Below are 20,662 nucleotides of genomic sequence, written 5' to 3' on the forward strand. Positions count from 1 at the left end.
CGCCGCACGTGGGATCTTAGTTCCCCATCCAGGGGTCAAACCCGCGTCCCCTGCATTGGAAGGCAGATTCTTACCACTGGACCACCCGGGAAGTTCCTGCACAACTGTTTTGAATTGTCCTCAAAACAAAGTAGTGCTGCTTTGGGATTGCGTTTTGTCTTAACACTGCACTCCTCCTGTGACGGGGGGGGGGGAACCTGATTGCTGCCTCATACCTAAGTCATTTCCCCTTTACCGTGTTCTGGTGTTGATCGTCTTTAAGAAGGGAGAATACTTAACTTAGCACTCTAAAACTTAGTAATGTTTAATGAGATTATGTCTGTGACACCCTTGGTAAATATGAAAATAACCACCTAGAGAAACACAAAGCACTACTTTTACTACTACTTTTAGCATATTATTATTTTTATTATCTTCAAACATGCCAACCCTTTCCTTATTTTGTGAACACTTATTCAAAATAGAAAGCTTTCTAAAATGAAAACTAACTTTTCTCTTTCTCTTCAGCCTACTTGCTGCCTTAAAGCTAGCCCTTAATAGAGAAACTAGGTCTGTTAAGTGTTATTTTCTGCTTTTTCCTTCCTGTCTTCTTAATCTCCCAGCTGTCTCAACTCAGAACCTTGTAGGAAGAGAGTTATACTTCAGCAAACTGTTTGCTTTGACATTTAAACAAGCCTCCATTTTGTTTTTCCATATTAGAATTTTTCCTCTTCCCCTCTCCCATTTCCAGCACTCTGACCTGTCATCTTTTCAGCTCATTCATTATTGTTAACGTTTGCAGATTATACCAGAGGAGGGAGACAGATTTATAAACACGTGTTCCTACCCAGCTGTTTCAAGAGTTAATTGTATACCTGCTGTCTATATACAGCTATGCTCATCTGCCCTTGTAAATGAGGTGCCTACTTCTAAGTCTTACGTTTTCTAGAAATAAATGTACCCTGTTCCTATTCAAATTGGTTATACAGTAATCAGAGCAGCCCATCACTGGGAGGAGACATCCATATGAATTCACTTTGCTAACAACCAGAGAGAATTTAGCCCAATTGCTTTCTTAGGAGGTTTGTCATTTCCCTTAAGATGCCAGGGCCCTAGAAAGGGATAGGAATCCTGTCCTCTTCCCCCCATGCCTCCCTACAGTCCTTTATGTATCTTTTATCTAAGATGAAGATAAAGGGACATATTAAGGAAGTTGTGTAAAAAGAATCAGAACCCATTAAGAGATAGCTGTGTAATGCCTTGAAGATCTGACCACTCATCAATAATGAGTAATGAGTGAATTACTTAACCTTTCTGGGCTTCCATTTCCTTATTTACAAAGTAGCTTTTTTTTTTTTAAATGTATTTATTTATTTATTTTTGGCTGTGTTGGGTTTTAGTTGTGGCATGCAGGCTCTTAGTTTGTGGCACGCGGGATCCAGTTCCCTGACCAGGGATCGAACCTGGACCCCCTGCATTGCGAGCACTGAGTCTTAACCACTGGACCACCAGGGAAGTCCCAGAGCAAGGATTTGGACTAAGGTTTTCTGACTGCAAGTTCAGTGATCTTTAGACAGCATTCTACATCAAAGAAGAATATAGTTGAGTTATTACAGATAGGCCCTGGGAGTGCTTAATCAAATAGTATTTTATTAGTCTATGACCAAAGACGAACAAAAGACTAATTCTGGATTCTTTTAATTTGTTTTTTTTCTTTTCTGCTCAGTTCTTTTTTTTTTTGGCTGTGTTGGGTCTTCGTTGCTGCACACAGGCTTTCTCCAGTTGTGGCGAGAAGGGGCCACTCTTCATTGTGGTGCATGGGTTTCTCATTGCAGTGGCTTCTCTTGTTGCGGAGCATGGGCTGTAGGTGCGCAGGCTTCAGTAGTTTCGGCTCGCGGGCTCTAGAGCGCAGGCTCAGCAGTTGTGGCTCACGGGCCTAGTTGCTCTGTGGCATGTGGGACCCACCCAGACCAGGGCTCAAACCCGTGTCCCCTGCATTGGCAGGCAGATTCTTAACCACGGCGCCACCAGGGAAGTCTGAATTCTAGAGTCTTATTCTCTGGATACATTACATAGAAAATGTGCCTTTGGGCACATTGAATTACTGTATTCAAACTTTCAACACATCTCTTTTGTTCTGAACACATAGCAAGAAGTAAAATATATAAAGTGAAAATCAAAGAACATGTTTGGGCTCACAAACACAATAATCTTATCCATGGACCAAAAACAGAAGAGATGCAAGTCACTGAGTGAGGCTGAAACTGTGGGCCTGCTGGCCTCCAGGTATGGGACCAGAGAACGGTGCCTGAGGGATGAGTTCCTGGTACTGAAAATGTCTATAGAGATAGTTCATAAATAGAGAGAACTTGAGACCAGGGGAGTAGGATGCCAACCCCCCAACCAGTCTCATGGAAGGAGACTTTTAAAAAGTTAATTGGACTTAGCAACAAAAAGAAATGAACTACTTACTGATACGTGCAACAACATGGTGAATCTCAAAAGCGTTTTGTTAAGTGAAAGAAGCCAGATGTAGAAGACTACATGCTGTCTGATTCATTGTATATGAAATTCTGGAAAAGGCAAAGCTATAGGAATATAAACCAGATTAGTCATTGTCTGGGGCTGGGGATGGTGAAATGAGACTGATTGCACAAGGGCTGAGTACTTTTTGACTAATGGAAATGTTCTATAAATTGACTGTGGTAGTAATTATACAACTGTAAATATTAATCACACTCATCAAATTATATATTTTAAAATGAATGGATGTTATTGTATATAAATTATAACTATAAAGCAGATTTTTTTAAACGTTATATAGGTATAGGGCTTCACACCAGAGTGACAAGTGGCAAGTTAGTTGCATGGCAAATTGTGTAGATTCAGACAAAGGTGAAGAATTGGAGCAACTAATGAAATCAATCTACTGTATTAGGTTTGATTATAATAGAACCTACCTGTTGTTGGAGCTTTAAAAAAAATTGCCCTTGATAAAGAATTTGTTACTTAAAAAAGAAAAAAAGTTAATTGAGTGGGGGAGGAGGGAAGCCTAAGGAGTTGTGAAGAAGCTGCCTGCTGGTTCAATGATTAGAACTGTGATATCTTAAATATCTTCTAATGGCTCAGGCCAGTAGAAGACCTCTTCAGACTAGGTCCTTAGGGAGCTAGATGGAAGAAATTGCTAAACAGAGAAGGGGGGAAATTAGTAACAAAAACATCTCATTTAAAAAAGAGACTGCAGGGCTTCCCTGGTGGCACAGTGGTTGAGAGTCTGCCTGCCAATGCAGGGGACGCGGGTTCATGCCCCGGTCCGGGAAGATCCCACATGCCGCGGAGCAGCTAGGCCTGTGAGCCATGGCCGCTAAGCCTGTGTGTCCGGCGCCTGTGCTCCACAACGGGAGAGGCCACAACAGTGAGGGGCCCGCGTACCGCAAAAAAATAAATAAATAAATAAATAAATAATAAAAAAATAAAAAAGAGACTGCAGGGCTTCCCTGGTGGCGCAGTGGTTGAGAGACCGCCTGCCGATGCAGGGGACGCGGGTTCATGCCCGGGTCCGGGAGAATCCCACATGCCGCAGAGCAGCTGGGCCCGTGGGCCATGGCTGCTGGGCCTGCGCGTCCGGAGCCTGTGCTCTGCGGCGGGAGAGGCCACAGCAGTGACAGGCCCGCGTACCGCAAAAAAAAAAAAAAAAAAGAGACTGCAAACCAAAATTATATATAATAGAAATATAATGCTAAGAAAAATAACCACTAAAAATTAACCAGGACTTCCATTTTCAGGAAGATGGAGTAGACATACCTTTCCTGATTTCTCCCACTAAATACAACTAAAAAACCTTTACATTATATATATATATATATATATATATATATCATATATGGAAATATCCAACAGAGGACTAGTATCTAGAATACATAAAGAGCTCTCAAAACTCAACAGTAGAAAACAATCCAGTCAGAAAATGAGCTAAAATATGAACAGATATTTCACCAAAGAGGATATACAGATGGCAGATAAGCACATGAAAAAGATGTTTAACATCATTAGCATTAGGGAAATGCAAATTAAAAATCACAATATGAGATATTACTATACAACTATTAGAATGGCTAAGATTAAAAAGAGAGAGAGAGGACTTCCCTGGTGGTGCAGTGGTTAAGAATCTGCCTGCCAATTCAGGGGACACAGGTTCGATCCGTGGTCTGAGAAGATTCCATATTGCGATGGAGCAGCTAAGCCCATGAGCCACAACTATTGAGCCCACACACCTAGAGTCCGTGCTCCACAACAAGAGAAGCCACAAAATGAGAAGCCCGCTCACCGCAACGAAGACTAGCCCCCACTCGCTACAACTAGAGAAAGCCCGTGTGCAGCAACAAAGACCCAGCACAGCCAAAAATAAATAAACAAATAAATATTTTTTTAAAAGTTAAAAAAAAACCAAAACTAAATGCAACTACAATATGACCCAGTAATTGCATTCTTGGGTATTTGGGAGAGATGAAAACTTAAGTTCAGGGGACCTCCTTGGTGGTCCACTGGTGAAGACTTCACTCTTCCACTGCAGGGGGTGGAGGTTTGATCCCTGATCAGGGAACTAAGATCCCACATGCCATGCTGTGCAGCACAGCCAAAACAAAACCAATAAATAAATAAACAAATCTTACTTTTAAAAAACCAAAAAACTTAAGTTCACACAAAAACCTGTACACAAATGTGTATAGCAGCTTATTCATAATAGCCAAAAACTGGAAACAACCCAGATGTCCTTCAGCAGGTGAGTGGTAGGACAAACTATGGTATCTCCATACCAAACCACCAATAAAAAGACTAAACTGTTGTTTGTTTGTTTGTTTGTTTGTTTTGCGGTACGTGGCCTCTCACTGCTGTGGCCTCTCCCGTTGCGGAGCACAGGCTCCGATGTAGGGGACACACGAACCCGTGTCCCCTACATCGGCAGGCAGCCTCTCAACCACCGCGCCACCAGGGAAGCCCGGGACTAAACTATTGATGCATACAGCCACCTGGATAAATCTCCAGAGAACTATATGCTGGTAGAAAAAAAAAAAAAACAGTCCCAGAAGGTTATATACTGTATGATTCCATTTATATAATTTTTTTTTTTTTTTTTTTTTTTTTTTTTTTTTGCTGTACGCGGGCCTCTCACTGCTGTGGCCTCTCCCGTTGCGGAGCACAGGCTCCGGACACACAGGCTCCGCGGCCATGGCTCGCGGGCCCAGCCGCTCCACGGCATGTGGGATCTTCCGGGATAGAGGCACGAACCCGTGTCCCCTGCATCGGCAGGCGGACTCTCAACCACTGCGCCACCAGGGAAGCCCCTATATAATTTTTTTTGAAATGACAAAATTATAGAAATGAGAAACAGATTACTAGTTGCCAGGAATTGAGGAGGGGTGGGGATGGGAGGGAAATGAGTGTAGCTAGAAAAGGACAACATGAGGTATGTGTTGATGGAAATATTTTGTATCTTCATTATATCAATGGCAGAATCTCGGTTGAGATATTATACTATAGTTTTGTTGCAAAATGTTACCATTAAAGGGCATGTGAGATCTTTTTATTATTTCTTACAACTGTATGTGAATCTATAATTATCTCAAAAATTTTAAATTAGTTTCAAAATTTAACTGTCAGGAATTGAATGCACACCTAATGAAATTAACATATGGTACAAAGATTGTAATAAGTATGTTTAGAATTCTTAAAGAGAAACAATAATAAACTCTATTAAAAATAAAACTGATAAAAATAAAAAATAAAACTATGAACCAAACAGTAATTAAATAATGTCATGTAGATATGAAAAATTAACCAGTTTAAAATTTTGGAAATGAGAAAAAGTCATTTAAATATAATTATATATTATAGTCATTGAAATTTTTTAAAAACCTCAATACATTGGATAAATTCTAGGCTACATGTAGTCAAAGAAAAGATTATAAATTGGAAGAATCAAGCACAAAGAAAAAATATATGAGAGATCAACGTGAGTCCTAGAAAAAAAAATGAAAGAATGGCAGAAAGACAGTAAATTAATATATAATAGGTAATGACTTTCCTGAATTAGAGAAATTCTTATTAGAAACTTAACTAGGTAGGTTGTACACTCCAAGTACTGTATACCAAACAGATAAATAAAAGTAAATTCAAGGAGACTTCCCTGGTGGCACAGTGGTTAAGAATCTGCTTGGCAATGCAGGGGACACGGGTTCCATCTCTGGTCCAGGAAGATCCCACATGCTGCGGAGCAACTAAGCCCGTGCGCCACAACTACTGAAGCCCGCACGCCTAGAGCCCGTGCTCCGCAACAAGAGAAGCCACTGCAATGAGAAGCCTGCAACAAAGAGCAGCCCCCGCTCATCACAACTAGAGAAAGCCCTCATGCAGCAACGAAGACCCAACACAGCCAAAAATAAATAAATTAATTTATTTATTAAAAAAAAAAATTCAGTATTCTGGTTAAATATGGTAGATTGAAAGTACACATTTACCTCCTACCTTCCCCCCTAAAACCCATTCAAATGTCAGTAAAGGGATTTTGTTTTTAAGATATAAACTCACAAGGTAAAGAAGACAGACCAGGTATAAATCAGTAAAACTTGGGACACTAGAAAGCAGATGCACAATGCTGATTTAAGAGACCTGAAAAAACAGAAGCTTGTTTGTTTCTTTGTTTACCTGAGGTTGGGAGGAAGGAGAGCCAAGAATAAGGAGTTTGCACCACAGATTTCTAGAAATATTCAGAAATTGGAAATATCAGAGTACCTTTGAACACAGGGAATATGGGGTGAAGCTGAAAACAGAAGACTGGCTGAAGGTCTAGAGAAGAAGCAAAGGCTGTACATTATTATCCCCATCCTACACAGCCCCTCTGCCATTACAGAAAACTGATGTTCACTCTTCGGAGAGTTTCAACCAGAGCAGGACACTGGGCATAGAGGAAGGCAGGGTGCTGTACCAAGGACCAAGTGAAAATCCATATAACATAGAGAAACTGGCAGGCAGGTAAGAAATTAAAGAGTTCTTCTCTGGGGGAATCTGACAAGTCCTGGAAAGGAGGAAAAATCTCTACCAGTATTCATGGCTTAATGGAAAGGCCCACACATAGTGCTTCCAGTCCAATTTTTATTACCTTTCATTTAAATATGAACAAGATCCGAAGATCACCAGACTTTTTGAGGAAAACCTGAGAAACGAGAATGTAGGACAAAACAAACAGAAAAAAAGGAGTTAGAGGGAAAAAACTACTGAGAGAGCAAAAGACTATTGAGAGAGAAGAATATATAATGAAATATCTTCAGAGAGATAAAATACTGTATCCCATGAAACAAGGATACTTTTTTTAAATTAAAAATGGTAAAAATGAAAATTTCAGTATGTAGCCTAGAAGATGAAGGAAATCCCTTATAATATACAACCAGAAGACAAAGAAATGGGAAATAGGCTAGAAAGATAAGAGGATTAGTCTAAAAGGTCCAAATAGGAGTTCCAATAAGCAAGAACAAATGGCAAGTATAATTGATAAGAAGACAGAAAATTAATAAGGATATAGAAGATTTGAAAAACATTATCAATCAACTTGATCTATCATTTATAGGCTACCCAACAACTGCAGAGTATACATTTTGAAATATTCTTTTCAGGTGCACATGGGATGTTCTTCAAGATAGAGCATATTTTATACCATAAATTAATTCTCAATAAATTTAAAAGAATTGAAATCATATATAGTATGTTTTCTAATCACAGTAGAATTATATTAGAAATCAGAAACAAAAAGGTAAGTTGGAAAATTCCCAGGTATTTGAAAATTTGACAACACTCTTCTAAATAAATCCAGAATCCAAAAAAAAAAAAAAAAAAAAAAAACCAGGGAAACTAAATGTTTTGACCTGAATGATAATGAAAACATATCAAAACTTGTGGACTGCAACTAAAGTGGGCTATGAGGGAAATTTAGACCTTAAATGCTCATATTAGAAAAAAGATCTAAAACAGGGGTTGGTGAACCTTTTCTGTAAAGGGCCAAATAGTAAATATTTTAGACTTTGAGGGCCATATAGCCTCTATTACACATACTCAACTCTGTCTGCCTTGAGGTGTGAAATCGGGCATAGGCAATGGGCAAATGAATAAATGTGGCTATATTCCAATAAAACCTTATTTCTGAGCAGTATTTGAATTTCATATAATTTCACATGACAAAATATTATTCTCCTTTTCATTTTTTTCTACCACTAAAAATATAAAAAACATTCTTAGCTTGTTAAAGATACCTTTAAAATATTTCATGGTAGAATGTTTATGACCTTGTGATTAGACATAAAAAGCACAAACAATAAAGGAAAAGCTGGGCTTCCTTGGTGGCGCAGTGGTTGAGAGTCCGCCTGCCGATGCAGGGGACACGGGTTCGTGCCCTGGTCCGGGAAGATCCCACATGCCGTGTAGCGGCTGGGCCTGTGAGCCACGGCCACTGAGCCTGCGCGTCCAGAACCTGCGCGTCCGGAGCCTGTGCTCCGCAACGGGAGAGGCCACAACAGTGAGAGGCCCGTGTACCGCCAAAAAAATAAAATAAATAAAATAAAATAAAGGAAAAGCTTAGTATATTTGACTTCATTCAATGTAAAACTAACCAAAAATAATTTAGAATTAAGACAAAAAAAAAAACAATATTAAAAAGTCCATGTCAGGGAATTCCCTGGAGTTCCAGTGGTTAGGACTCCGTGCTCTCACTGCCTAGGGCCAGATTCAATCCCTAGTCGGGGAATTAAGATTCCACAAGCTGTGAGGCGCAGCCAAAAAAAAAAAAGAAGTCCATGTCAGACATTTTATACCATGTTAAATTCCAGGTGGATCAAAGATTTAAATATAAAAAATCAAACCATAAAAATACTAGAAGAAACCATAAGAAAAAAACTATTGATAAAGTGATGGAATGGGGGAAGCCTTTTGAAATATGACAGAAATTCTGAAGCCATAAAAGACTGATAAATGTAACAACCTAAAAGTAAGTAATTTCTGCATAGCATTAACCACCGTTGGCAAATGACAAACTGGGGGGAATATCTGATTTGTAGTACAGTCAAAAGGCTTACTGTGGTATATAAACAGTCACAAATAAGAAAAAGACTATAATTCAGTAGAAAAATGAGCAAAGGATATGAACAGACAGTTCATTAGAAGGTAAATACAAATGTCTCATAATGGTATCTTGTAATGAAATGCTATACAAACTCATAATAAGAAACATGACATTAAAACTACATAAAACACCATTTTTCTCCAATCAGATTGGCAAAACCAGAAAGTTTGAGAACACTATGTTGCCACAGGGAAAGGATTTATAAATTAGTTTATAAATTAGTACATCCTCTCTGAGGGCAAATTGGCAGTATTTATGAAAAATCCAAATACAAATGCTCTGTGATTAGCAGTTTTACTTATAGGAATTTATCTTACAGACATATTCTGTGATATGTAAGATAAGACATTTGTACTAGGTTATTTATTCAGCATTATTTGTAACAGCAGAAGAATGAAGCAACATAAATGTTCATCAACAGGGGACTGGATAAATAAATGATGGTACGATTTGAGCTCATTCATATGCAGCCATTGAAAAGAATGAAGTAGTTCTATGTTTACTCATATGGAATGATCCAAAATATATGGTTACGTGGAAAATGTGCAGAACATTGGTGTACATTGCTACCATTTGAGGAAGAATGTATAGACATATTTGCTTATAAATATATAAAATACCTCTGGAGGAGTATATGGATATCCATGGATGTTTCTGAGTATGGGACCTGAAAAGCTGAAGAACAGTGACAGGAGGGACACTTCATTTTATATTGGGGTTTGTTTGCATTTTTCTTTTGCTACCTTTTAAATTTTGGAGTGTGACTATGGTATCTATTCAAAACCATTTTTAAATAAAATGAACATGTCAGGAATGTTGATTGTGATGTCATTTAAGAGTGAAAATGTGCAAGAAACATCTAAATTTCCATCAACAGTATGTATAAATTGTGGTCAAATCATGCAATGACATACTTGAGCACCATTAAAATAAATGGGTTAAGCTCGTCATGTCAATATTGATAAATCTCAAATTTGTAATGTTAAGTGAGAAAGGTAAGTTATATACCCAGCATGATCCCATCAATGGCAAGTTTGAAAATATAGTAAACAATGGTTTTCAACTATGGTGTTTTATTCTTTAAAAAATAAATCTGTTGCAAGTGTAGCACAAAATTTTGTAAATCCATTGAGCTGGGTGGTGGGTACATGAGTTTTTGTTTAGTTATCCTTTGTATTTTTTTAGTGTATTTGAAACACTGCGTCATTTTTTAAAAGTTAGGAAAATGTGCCTTAACTGGACCGTGGAATCTTTGCAACCGTTGCCCATCCTAAGGGGCCCTGGTAGTGTTGTAGGCAGTTCCCGTGGAACTATTCCAGCCTAATGCTGTTAGGCCCACTGGGACCTAGAGCACCCCCTAAACCCTCCTACAGGAGCCAGAATGCTACTCAAATGGAAAATACTCTTCTCAGTGGTCAACAGCATTTCTCTTGTCTATATCTGAGTCTTCTTGTCTTCCAGGGATGTTGGTAGTGAATGTAACATGGAGGAACAAGACTTACGTAGGTACACTTCTTGACTGCACACGACATGACTGGGCACCCCCCAGGTAAGCACTCTACAGCTTTTTAGTTTATGTTAATCTGAACCACCCTCATCAGTGATCCCTTATACCTTTATCCTGTTAGAGTTGGACAGCTTTTAAAAGACACCCAGCTTTTAAAGGACAGTTATGTTATAGAAACAAGGGAAGGCATTATATTCATCTGGCATTCAAGAAGAATAAATCAATGGGTAGGAATGGTGAGAAGATCCTATTTAAGCCTTTATCTGGAATGACTGAATTCTGGCTTCTACCTACAGTCACCTTGAGACCAAGGCAGAATCTGACTACAGGTGAACAAGCATTCATTGATGATGTTTTTTGATAGTAGCTGTCTCTCAGAAGTTTAAACTCAAAAACATTTTCAGTTTCATAAACTCCACTAGACATTCTGGGTTTCACAAGGACCTTTTCAAGTTGCAGTTGGCCGTAAGACTGATATTTCAGTGAATAGCACTTTACAGCTTGTTCCTAATATTAATTTCCAGTTTGTCAGGGTTAGGGGAACCCAAATCTTGGGGAATAATTTATAGTTAGTATGCAGATAACATTCTAGGAGCTCACCAGTTAATGCAGTTACCATGCTTTCAGAAGTTCCTTTAACAAATCATATTCACTAAAAATGATAGTTACCATATGGACAGTTCTTCTGGAGGCTGCAGCTAAACTGGTTTGAAGATAGCTTTTTTTCTTAATAATATCCTGTTGTGTTTGTCATTTGCCAAGGTTCTGTGACTCTCCCACCAGTGACTTGGAAATGCGCAACGGTCGGGGTAGAGGCAAACGTATGCGTCCCAACAGTAACACACCTGTCAATGAGACAGCCACAGCCTCTGACAGCAAAGGGACCAGCAGTAGCAGCAAAACCCGAGCTGGAGCCAATAGCAAAGGCCGTCGGGGCAGCCAGAATTCTTCAGAACATCGCCCAGCTGCCAGCAGCACCTCTGAGGATGTCAAGGCCAGCCCTTCCTCAGCTACTAAGCGGAAAAACAAACCCCTTTCAGACATGGAGCTGAATTCTAGCTCAGAGGACTCCAAAGGGAGCAAGCGTGTCCGTACTAATTCCATGGGCTCAGCCACTGGCCCCCTTCCTGGGACCAAAGTGGAACCCACTGTTCTAGACAGAAATTGTCCTTCCCCAGTACTGATTGACTGTCCCCACCCAAACTGCAACAAAAAGTACAAGCACATCAATGGACTTAAGTACCACCAAGCTCATGCCCATACAGATGACGACAGCAAGCCAGAAGCAGATGGAGACAGTGAGTACGGAGAGGAGCCCACCCTACATGCAGACCTCGGGAGCTGCAATGGCGCATCTGTCTCACAAAAAGGTTCCTTGTCCCCTGCCCGCTCTGCTACCCCCAAAGTTCGGCTCATAGAGCCCCATAGCCCTTCTCCTTCAAGCAAATTCAGCACAAAAGGCCTCTGTAAGAAAAAGTTGAGTGGGGAAGGGGACACAGATCTCGGGGCCTTATCCAATGATGGCTCTGATGATGGACCCTCAGTAATGGATGAAACAAGCAATGACGCCTTTGATTCTTTGGAAAGGAAGTGTATGGAAAAAGAAAAATGTAAAAAGCCCTCTAGTTTGAAACCTGAAAAGATTCCTTCCAAAAGTTTAAAGTCAGCCCGGCCCATTGCCCCTGCCATCCCCCCACAGCAGATTTACACCTTCCAGACAGCCACCTTCACAGCAGCAAGCCCAGGCTCCTCCTCAGGCTTGACCACCACAGTGGTCCAGGCCATGCCCAACAGCCCCCAGCTGAAGCCCATTCAGCCCAAGCCCACTGTGATGGGAGAACCTTTCACAGTCAACCCTGCCTTGACTCCAGCCAAGGACAAGAAAAAGAAAGACAAAAAAAAGAAGGAATCTTCAAAGGAACTTGAAAGTCCTCTGACCCCTGGGAAGGTGTGTCGAGCAGAAGAAGGCAGAAGCCCATTCAGGGAATCATCAGGAGATGGGATGAAGATGGAGGTGCTCCTAAATGGCTCCTCAGACCCCCACCAGAGCCGACTGGCTAGCATCAAGGCGGAAGCTGACAAGATCTACAGCTTCACGGACAATGCTCCCAGCCCTTCAATTGGAGGCTGTAGCCGCTTAGATAGCACTACCCCTACCCAGCCCATGACCCCCTTACATGTAGTGACCCAGAATGGGGCTGAAGCCAGCTCAGTCAAAACCAACAGCCCTGCATACTCCGACATCTCTGATGCGGGGGAGGATGGGGAGGGCAAAGTGGAAAGCGTCAAATCAAAGGACCCTGAACAGTTGGTTAAGGATGGGGCCAAGAAAACCCTTTTCCCCCCTCAGCCACAGAGCAAAGACTCACCATATTACCAAGGCTTTGAGAGTTACTACTCTCCAAGTTACACACAATCCAGCCCAGGGGCTCTGAACCCCAGCAGCCAGGCAGGGGTGGAGAGCCAGGCCCTGAAGACAAAAAAGGATGAGGAGCCTGAGAGCATAGAGGGAAAAGTGAAGAACGATGCCTGTGAGGAAAAGAAACCAGAGCTGAGCAGTTCCAGTCAGCAGCCCTCCGTCATCCAGCAACGTCCCAACATGTATATGCAGTCCCTGTACTACAACCAGTATGCCTATATGCCCCCCTATGGCTACAGCGACCAGAGCTACCACACCCACCTCCTGAGCACTAACACAGCTTACCGGCAGCAGTATGAAGAACAGCAGAAACGGCAGAGCTTGGAGCAGCAGCAGCGGGGACTGGATAAGAAGGCAGAGATGGGCCTGAAGGAGCGGGAGGCAGCACTCAAGGAAGAATGGAAGCAAAAGCCGTCAGTTCCACCAAGTCTCACCAAGGCCCCCAGCCTGACAGACCTGGTGAAGTCAGGACCCGGGAAGGCCAAGGAGCAAGGGGCTGACCCTGCCAAATCAGTCATTATTCCCAAGTTGGATGACTCTTCCAAGCTCCCCAGCCAGGCCCCGGAAGGACTTAAAGTAAAGCTGAGTGAGGCCAGCCACCTAGGCAAGGAGGCCTCTGAGGCGAAGACAGGTGCCGAGTGTGGCCGACAGGCAGAGGTGGATCCAATACTCTGGTACCGACAGGTAACTGTTCCAGAAGGAAATAGAAATACCGTTTGATAGTTTTTCTGTCTCCCTCACAAATCAGGGCTGTCCTTTTGTAGGGAATCAACAGAATACAGATTAGCAGAAGAAATCTTATGATTTTACGGATTCTTTACTTTGGTAAATCATTTTAACTTTTTTTGTTTGTTTCTTATTTATCTTTGGCTGCGTTGGGTCTTCGTTGCTGCACGCGGGCTTTCTCTACTTGCATCGAGCGGGGTCTACTCTTTGTTGCAGTGCGCGGGCTTCTCATTGCGGTGGCTTCTCTTGTTGCGGAGCACGGGCTCTAGGTGCGCGGGCTTCAGTAGTTGTGGCACGTGGGCTCTAGAACGCAGGCTCAGTAGTTGTGGTGCATGGGCTTAATTGCTCCATGGCATGTGGGATCTTCCCGGACCAGGGCTCAAACCTGTGTCCTCTGTGTTGGCAGGCGGATTCTTAACCACTGCGCCACCAGGGAAGCCCTAACATTTTTTTTTTAAAAGCACTTTTTACACCAGTAAAAGATGTTTTTCCCATTTGACAAGAGAGGCCCAGGTAAGTTAGCTTGATTTGTCTGGAATTACATGAGACTTAACTGGCAGAGCCAGAACTGGAACTCAGGTATCTAGTGATTCCTAGTCCAGTGTTTCTTCCACTGTGTGGTTCCTATGGAATGAGTTAATGGTGGTCTCTCCATTTTTTAAAGTAGGCCAGAAGTATGCAACGCAGACCGAGTTACTCTCAAAAAGATTTTCTAGGCAGAGTTAGAACTAAAAACTTGGTCTTACATTTTGCTCTGTTCCTCAGACTTAGAAAGTCTCCCCTTCCCTCTTTGTGCCACAGTTAGACCACCCTCCTCTGAGCGGGGCAGCACCTGTAGCTCTCTGCCCCTGAGTTTGCTCTAAAGAAGGGAAACCACCTAAATATCCTTGGAAAGGGAACAGCTTCTTCTAGTCAAGGAGTCCTTTCCCCAGAATGCTTGTTCTCTCCTAGAGAAGACCCACTGGTGGATTTTCCCTTTCTTTCACCACATCTTATTTCCTTTTATGGGGGGAGGAGAGAGGCATTTAAGCAGGAGGGACCAGAGGTGATTTTAAACAAAGGTCAGTAGAGGCCAAGATCCCTCTGTGCCCCAGATGTCTAGTATTATCTGCTCTGGTGTTTCTATGGGGACATTGGGCTTGAAATCTCTATCTCTGTAAAACACTCAGAGCTCATTCTGTGATTGTTGTAGGAAGCAGAGCCCCGGATGTGGACATATGTTTATCCTGCCAAGTACTCAGACATCAAGTCAGAGGACGAGCGGTGGAAGGAGGAGCGGGACCGCAAACTGAAGGAGGAAAGGAGTCGGAGTAAGGACTCTGTTCCCAAGGAGGACGGGAAGGAAAGCACAAGTAGTGACTGCAAGCTGCCCACATCTGAGGAATCCCGCCTCGGGAGCAAGGAGCCCCGACCAAGTGTCCACGTGCCTGTGTCCTCTCCCCTCACCCAGCACCAGTCCTACATCCCCTACATGCACGGCTACTCCTACAGCCAGTCCTATGACCCCAACCACCCCAGCTACCGGGGCATGCCTGCCGTGATGATGCAGAACTACCCAGGTACGGCACCAAATTCCAGCTGCTGTTCCATTCAATGGGAAGGTAAATGAGGCACAGATTTCGAATCCAGAGTTTTCTTGCTCAGCTCTAAGGCTTACTGAGGCTCAGGTAGATGACAGCTCTGATTTGAATGTGGCCTTCTGTGAAGTGGTCACTAATCCTGAGCTCCTTGAATGACCCCTACTTACAGTCTGGGGGACCACTCCTCCCTCCCTTGCACCAGCTAGAGGGTTGACTCTACAGTCAATTTTTATGGATAACTAAAGGCAAAACCCCCTCTCTACCAGAGCTATCTTCCCTCAGCTGGGATTTTCTGAACACATACTCTAGGGACTTCCCTGGGGTTCCCAGCGGGTACAGGTTCAATCCTTGGTCAGGGAACTAAGATCCCACATGCCTTGGGGCGTGGCCAGAAAAACAAACAAACAAAAACACATACTTTCTACATTTTGCAATGTGCTAGGCACTGTGGGGAATACAAAAGAAATAGGGAAGACTAGCTCAATCCCCTCAAGGAGCTTACAACTTAATTGTAGCAGGAGAGAAATGTGGAACAAATAAAATTCAACCCAGGAGAGTGCATGTATTCATTTGCAAGATTGTGTTTAGCTGTAAGGTCGGTCAGGAGGCAGTCGGTGAGGGGAAGAGCAGTTTGAAGTCAGACTTGGGGTAAGTCCAGCTAGAAAGATTCAGTCTGGGAAAGATAAACTCTTTACTGCCATCCATGAGTTCTTGGGGAGGGGGGCACAAGGTAGGAGTTAAAGTGTTTTTTAACTTGTTAGAAGAAAAGGCTCACTTTACTCACTGATCTCTGTTGCCTGAAGAGCCATGTGGGATGCTTGTGGGGTGGAAGACTCCTTCTTTCACTTCTTGGAGCTCCCACCTCCCTATAGGAGAGCAGCTGAAATAGTCTTGATATTGACATTATAAGGCAATACTAAATAGGACAGGTTGGCTTTTCAAACTGAGATAAGAAATTGTCTCATCCTGTAGTATTCCTTTCTCCTGTTACCCCAGTCCTTCTATATAAAAAGTTGTTCCATTTGTTGAGTACTTGCTCTGTGCCAGGCACTGGACTAGGTGATTTATGTACATTATCTTATTTAATCTTCTCTGGCATCCTGTGAAATAAGTATTGGTATCTTCATTTTGATGGTCAAGAAACTGAAGTTCAGAAGGTTAATTTGAGCTAATTAATTTGTTAATTTTGTTCAGAGTTACCTAACTGGTAAGTAGAGGAAGGATTTGAGCCCAAGGACATCTCCAGATCCAATACCTTTCAAATCCTATGACTGTGTCACCTCTCCAAGATGAATCTGAGATTGGGGCTCTAAGGAAGTTGGTTCCCCAGAAACTGAGGGCCATGTTCCTAATATCCCTTAGCTGTTTGCCTCTAGAGCTCAGTAAAGGAAGTACACACTGAGTCTCAGCCCGAAGACACTGTGGTAGAAAATATCTCAGCCTGAGCCTCACCAGGCTCACTGAAGCAGAGTTTCTTCTCCCTCTCCCATTGCTTTGACTGCTTTATTTCTCTTCCCCAGGTTCCTACCTGCCTTCCAGCTACTCTTTCTCCCCGTATGGCAGCAAGGTCTCAGGGGGTGAAGATGCTGACAAGGCACGAGCCAGCCCCAGTGTCAGTTGTAAATCCAGCTCAGAGTCCAAAGCCCTGGACCTCTTGCAGCAGCATGCCAGTCATTACAAGAGCAAGTCTCCCACGGTGAGGGAAGTGCAGTGACACTGACTGTTGTCAGAGACCACTAAGGCCAGATCCAGGGTCTGGGAGGAGATGGACTAGTTCAAGTCCTATAACCACGGTGTGGTTTGGCTGACTTGACAGCAGCTCTGCCAGGCACCTCCTTGATTCTTAGGTGTCCTGCATCTTTAAGGAGTCGTAATGTGGGCTCTGGGCATCTTGCTTTCATGTATGTGTCTCACAGTAGAGCTTTTGTGTCTGCTTTCCTTTCCAGATAAGTGATAAGACTTCTCAGGAGAGAGATCGGGGAGGCTGTGGGGCGGTTGGGGGTGGTGGCAGCTGTAGCAGCGTCGGGGGAGCAGGCGGGGGTGAAAGGAGTGTTGACCGGCCCCGAACCTCCCCTTCTCAGCGCCTGATGTCCACACACCACCACCACCACCACTTGGGGTACTCATTGCTCCCAGCACAGTACAACTTACCCTATGCAGCAGGTAAGCCTCACTTCCCCACTTCCTATCCTTTCTACTCCATCCCAGTAGCACTGCCCACAGCAGGGGGCCCCTGGCAAGAACCGCCCCCCCTTTTTTTCCCTTGAGCGTCTCATCTGTCCATAATCCTAGCCTCTTGCAGACAATCAATAAAATCATGACATTTGTTTCATCCCTTGGAGCTTGGGGATTCTCAAACTCCTCCAGAAAATTGACTTTGGTATTCAGAAGAATAAGGAGCAGGTGTTCTCACAGCCAAAGAGTAACAAGCAACTGAAAAACAGAGCCTGACTGTCTATCCCGAGCCGCTGTATCTATCCAAGCATCAGATTTTCTTCTGTCAGCACCCCAGAACTCAGTGGAGCTAGGAATTTAAGGAGAAGCTCTTCCCAATACCCACTCAGCTGGCAAAAAGGGAGAGTGCTTAAGGGGAGGGCCTGGGAGTGCCACACTAACACATCCTCCTTCTCACTCAGGGCTTTCTTCTACAGCCATTGTTGCCAGCCAGCAAGGCTCGACTCCTTCACTCTACCCACCCCCCCGGAGGTGAGAATGGTAAGTAACTTTTTAATTTGGGGCAACACCTAGAGAGCAGGGATAGGTGATACCTGGATCACAGAATCCCTGCAGAGCCACGGTGAAGGATGATAGCTCTGTGGGCTGTGGTCTGGAAATGGTGGAACCCTGGGCAAGCCTCTTGTGTAAGTCTCCCATGAAGCCATCTGCCTCCGAGAGGAGCTGTGGAACACGGCTTCCCTAGCGAACAGGACCGGCCTCCTCTGCAGTTCATTTTCTTGGAGCACCACCCTGTGGTTGTTTTTACTAGCCGGCTGAATGCCTGGTTATCTGTCCATGTTTCCCTTGCAGAAAGAACACCAAGTGCCCGGATAAAGTCAGCTTCACGGGCCCGGACTGGCTCACCCAAGGAGGTGCTGGAGGTGCCATTTAGACATCAGTTAAATGGTATTGATCATCCTGTTTGCCGTTCCCACCATGACTGAAGGCAGACCCTTGGTTATCTCGCCTCCACCAGACCCCTGGACTCCCTGACCCTCCCTCTTCCTCAGGAGCTGGAGAGCCAGTACTTAGCAAAAATATTTATTCTCTTGGCCACAGTAGTGACTGTTGTGGCCTCTGTGGAGGTGAAGGCACGGGGAGCAACCAGGGGAACATGGCCTCAGCCCAGAGAAGTCACTGGTCTGTTCCCCAAGCCCCTGGTCAGCTGCCGGAGCAGTACCAAGCCCCCCAGGGAGGGACCCCCGAGCACTGGGTAAGGTCTGAAGACAGCACAGCAGCCATACCCCTCTCACCATCATTACCACCATCACCAGACCCTGCATCTCCCCAGTGGTTTGGGCCCTGGGAACTGGCAGCACATGGAGGGATTAGAATCTCAGGAAAGAAATTGGGGGCTGTTTTCTCTGCAGTTGTGAAAACAAGGTCTTCAAACATGAAGACTTCTCCCCTCTCACATGAGCACATGTAAACGCTCAGAGCCCAGCCTGGAAAGGGAGACCAAGGCATTTGCCCCACCATGGCCTTGGGCTGCCTGTCAGGCAGAGGGCCAGGGGTCCCAACACCAGCACAGAGCTCCCCGGGGATTCCGGGCGAGAGCTTGTGCTGGAGCACGAATTGGAGTCTGTGAACTAGAAGCTGCAACCCCCTAAGCCCTGCTGCTGCTTAGCCCCCACTCCTTGTCCTTTTCTCACCTCCTTCCCGACCCCTTGGTGCCTTTCCCAGGGGGATCCCCACACTGATCTCTCCTCTTCTTTTCCACTGCTTGGCTCTTAAGGCTCAGGCAGGTAAAATAGTATCCCCCAGCATGGGGAGCTTTGGAGTCTGCCAGGTCACCTGAGTGCAAGCCAGGAGGCAGGACCTGGGAGCACCCAGCCCTTCTAGGGGATGCCCTGTCCAAGCAGCCATCTGAGTATCCTCCTCATCTAGGGCCACAAGTCTGTACAGCCCAATTTCTCTGTACACAACTACATGACTTTATGTAGCTCAACCTGTAACCCCATGTGTGCCAATATAAGCCGTGGTGTGTTTTTTTTTTTTGCGGTACGCGGGCCTCTCCCTGCTGTGGCCCCTCCTGCTGCGGAGCACGGGCTCCGGACGCGCAGGCTCAGCGGCCACGGCTCACGGGCCCAGCCGCTCCGCGGCATGTGGGATCCTCCCGGACCGGGGCACGAACCCATGTCCCCTGCATCGGCAGGCGGACTCTCAACCACTGTGCCACCAGGGAGGCCCAAGCCGTGTTTTTTTGTAACACGCTTTTTTGTTTTAGGGGCTACTGACCATGGGAGATTATCTGTTCCTTAGACCCTGGAATAACACATGCAAGCCATTACTCCTTGGAGCCACAGAGTATAGTCAGTGGAGCTGTGCTTTGAGGCAGAGACATTTCTCTGCTCTCCTTAGAAATGCAGTCCCAGTCCAGGCTTTATGCTGTGTCACTGGGAAAGTGACAGTGATTTGGTAGCTTTATTGGAGTCACTTCTTCCCCAAGGTGTGGGGAGCTTTAGCTCTTAGTTTTTGAGGTATCATCCCTTTGTCTTCCTCCTCTCCTGTCTTTCGTTGACCTTGTGGATTGAGAGAGAGATGAAGACTGACAGACACCAACCTAGGTTAGAGATGGGTGTTTGTGACCAGAGTGCCAAAAATGACCATTTAAGAGCAGGGACTTGGCTCTGACAGTTTGGGGCATGGAGATGGAAGACAGTAAGCACAATGCCCAGTGGAAGCTGCTTTCCAAGAGCCCCAGAGCCCTGTTCTAGAGAGGCTTAGGGTCTTTTGCCCAAGAGGAGCCCCTCTGACCTATAGACCTTTCCTCTAGGTTTCCATGTCCTTGTTTTTGTTCAAGTTGGGTTCTGAGCCCTCCCCCAAACCCCCCTGATTTAGACCTCTTAATAGGCCCTAGGCAGCCTCCCTTCCCCATTCAGTCCTTCTGCCTCCTGACGCCCCAGCGGGCAGTGCTCTGAGCAGTGACTTCCCTTTTACCCATGGAAGTCGTTGGTGTGGACACCTTCATCCCACCTGAATTTCAGCCTGATTTTGCCCTCCCAGACTCTGTCGGGTGGAGCCAAGGCCCCATCTCTGTTCCTGTTTGTTTTTAAATATTGTTG

At 44.3% G+C, this 20,662-nt stretch overlaps 1 protein-coding gene across 4 annotated transcripts in view; it reads left to right on the plus strand.

Moving 5' to 3' along the window:
* Window positions 1-18,095, plus strand: part of ZNF609 (zinc finger protein 609) — a 236,315-nt gene extending 218,220 nt beyond the window's left edge. For 3 of the 4 annotated variants that reach the window (XM_081228502.1, XM_081228501.1, XM_081228504.1), the window contains 6 exons: window positions 10,610-10,697; window positions 11,418-13,758; window positions 14,993-15,359; window positions 16,901-17,076; window positions 17,327-17,543; window positions 18,017-18,095. In XM_081228502.1, coding sequence (XP_081084628.1) covers window positions 10,610-10,697; window positions 11,418-13,758; window positions 14,993-15,359; window positions 16,901-17,076; window positions 17,327-17,543; window positions 18,017-18,090 — 3,263 coding nt within the window. In that variant the 3' untranslated portion in view covers window positions 18,091-18,095. The remainder of the gene's footprint in view (window positions 1-10,609; window positions 10,698-11,417; window positions 13,759-14,992; window positions 15,360-16,900; window positions 17,077-17,326; window positions 17,544-18,016) is intronic. The other variant, XM_081228503.1, reaches the window with a different exon arrangement.
* The last annotated feature ends 2,567 nt before the right edge of the window (window positions 18,096-20,662 follow it).

Source organism: Mesoplodon bidens, assembly GCF_964165515.1.
Source record: "Mesoplodon bidens genome assembly, chromosome: 3".
Taxonomy (NCBI): Eukaryota; Metazoa; Chordata; class Mammalia; order Artiodactyla; family Ziphiidae; genus Mesoplodon; species Mesoplodon bidens.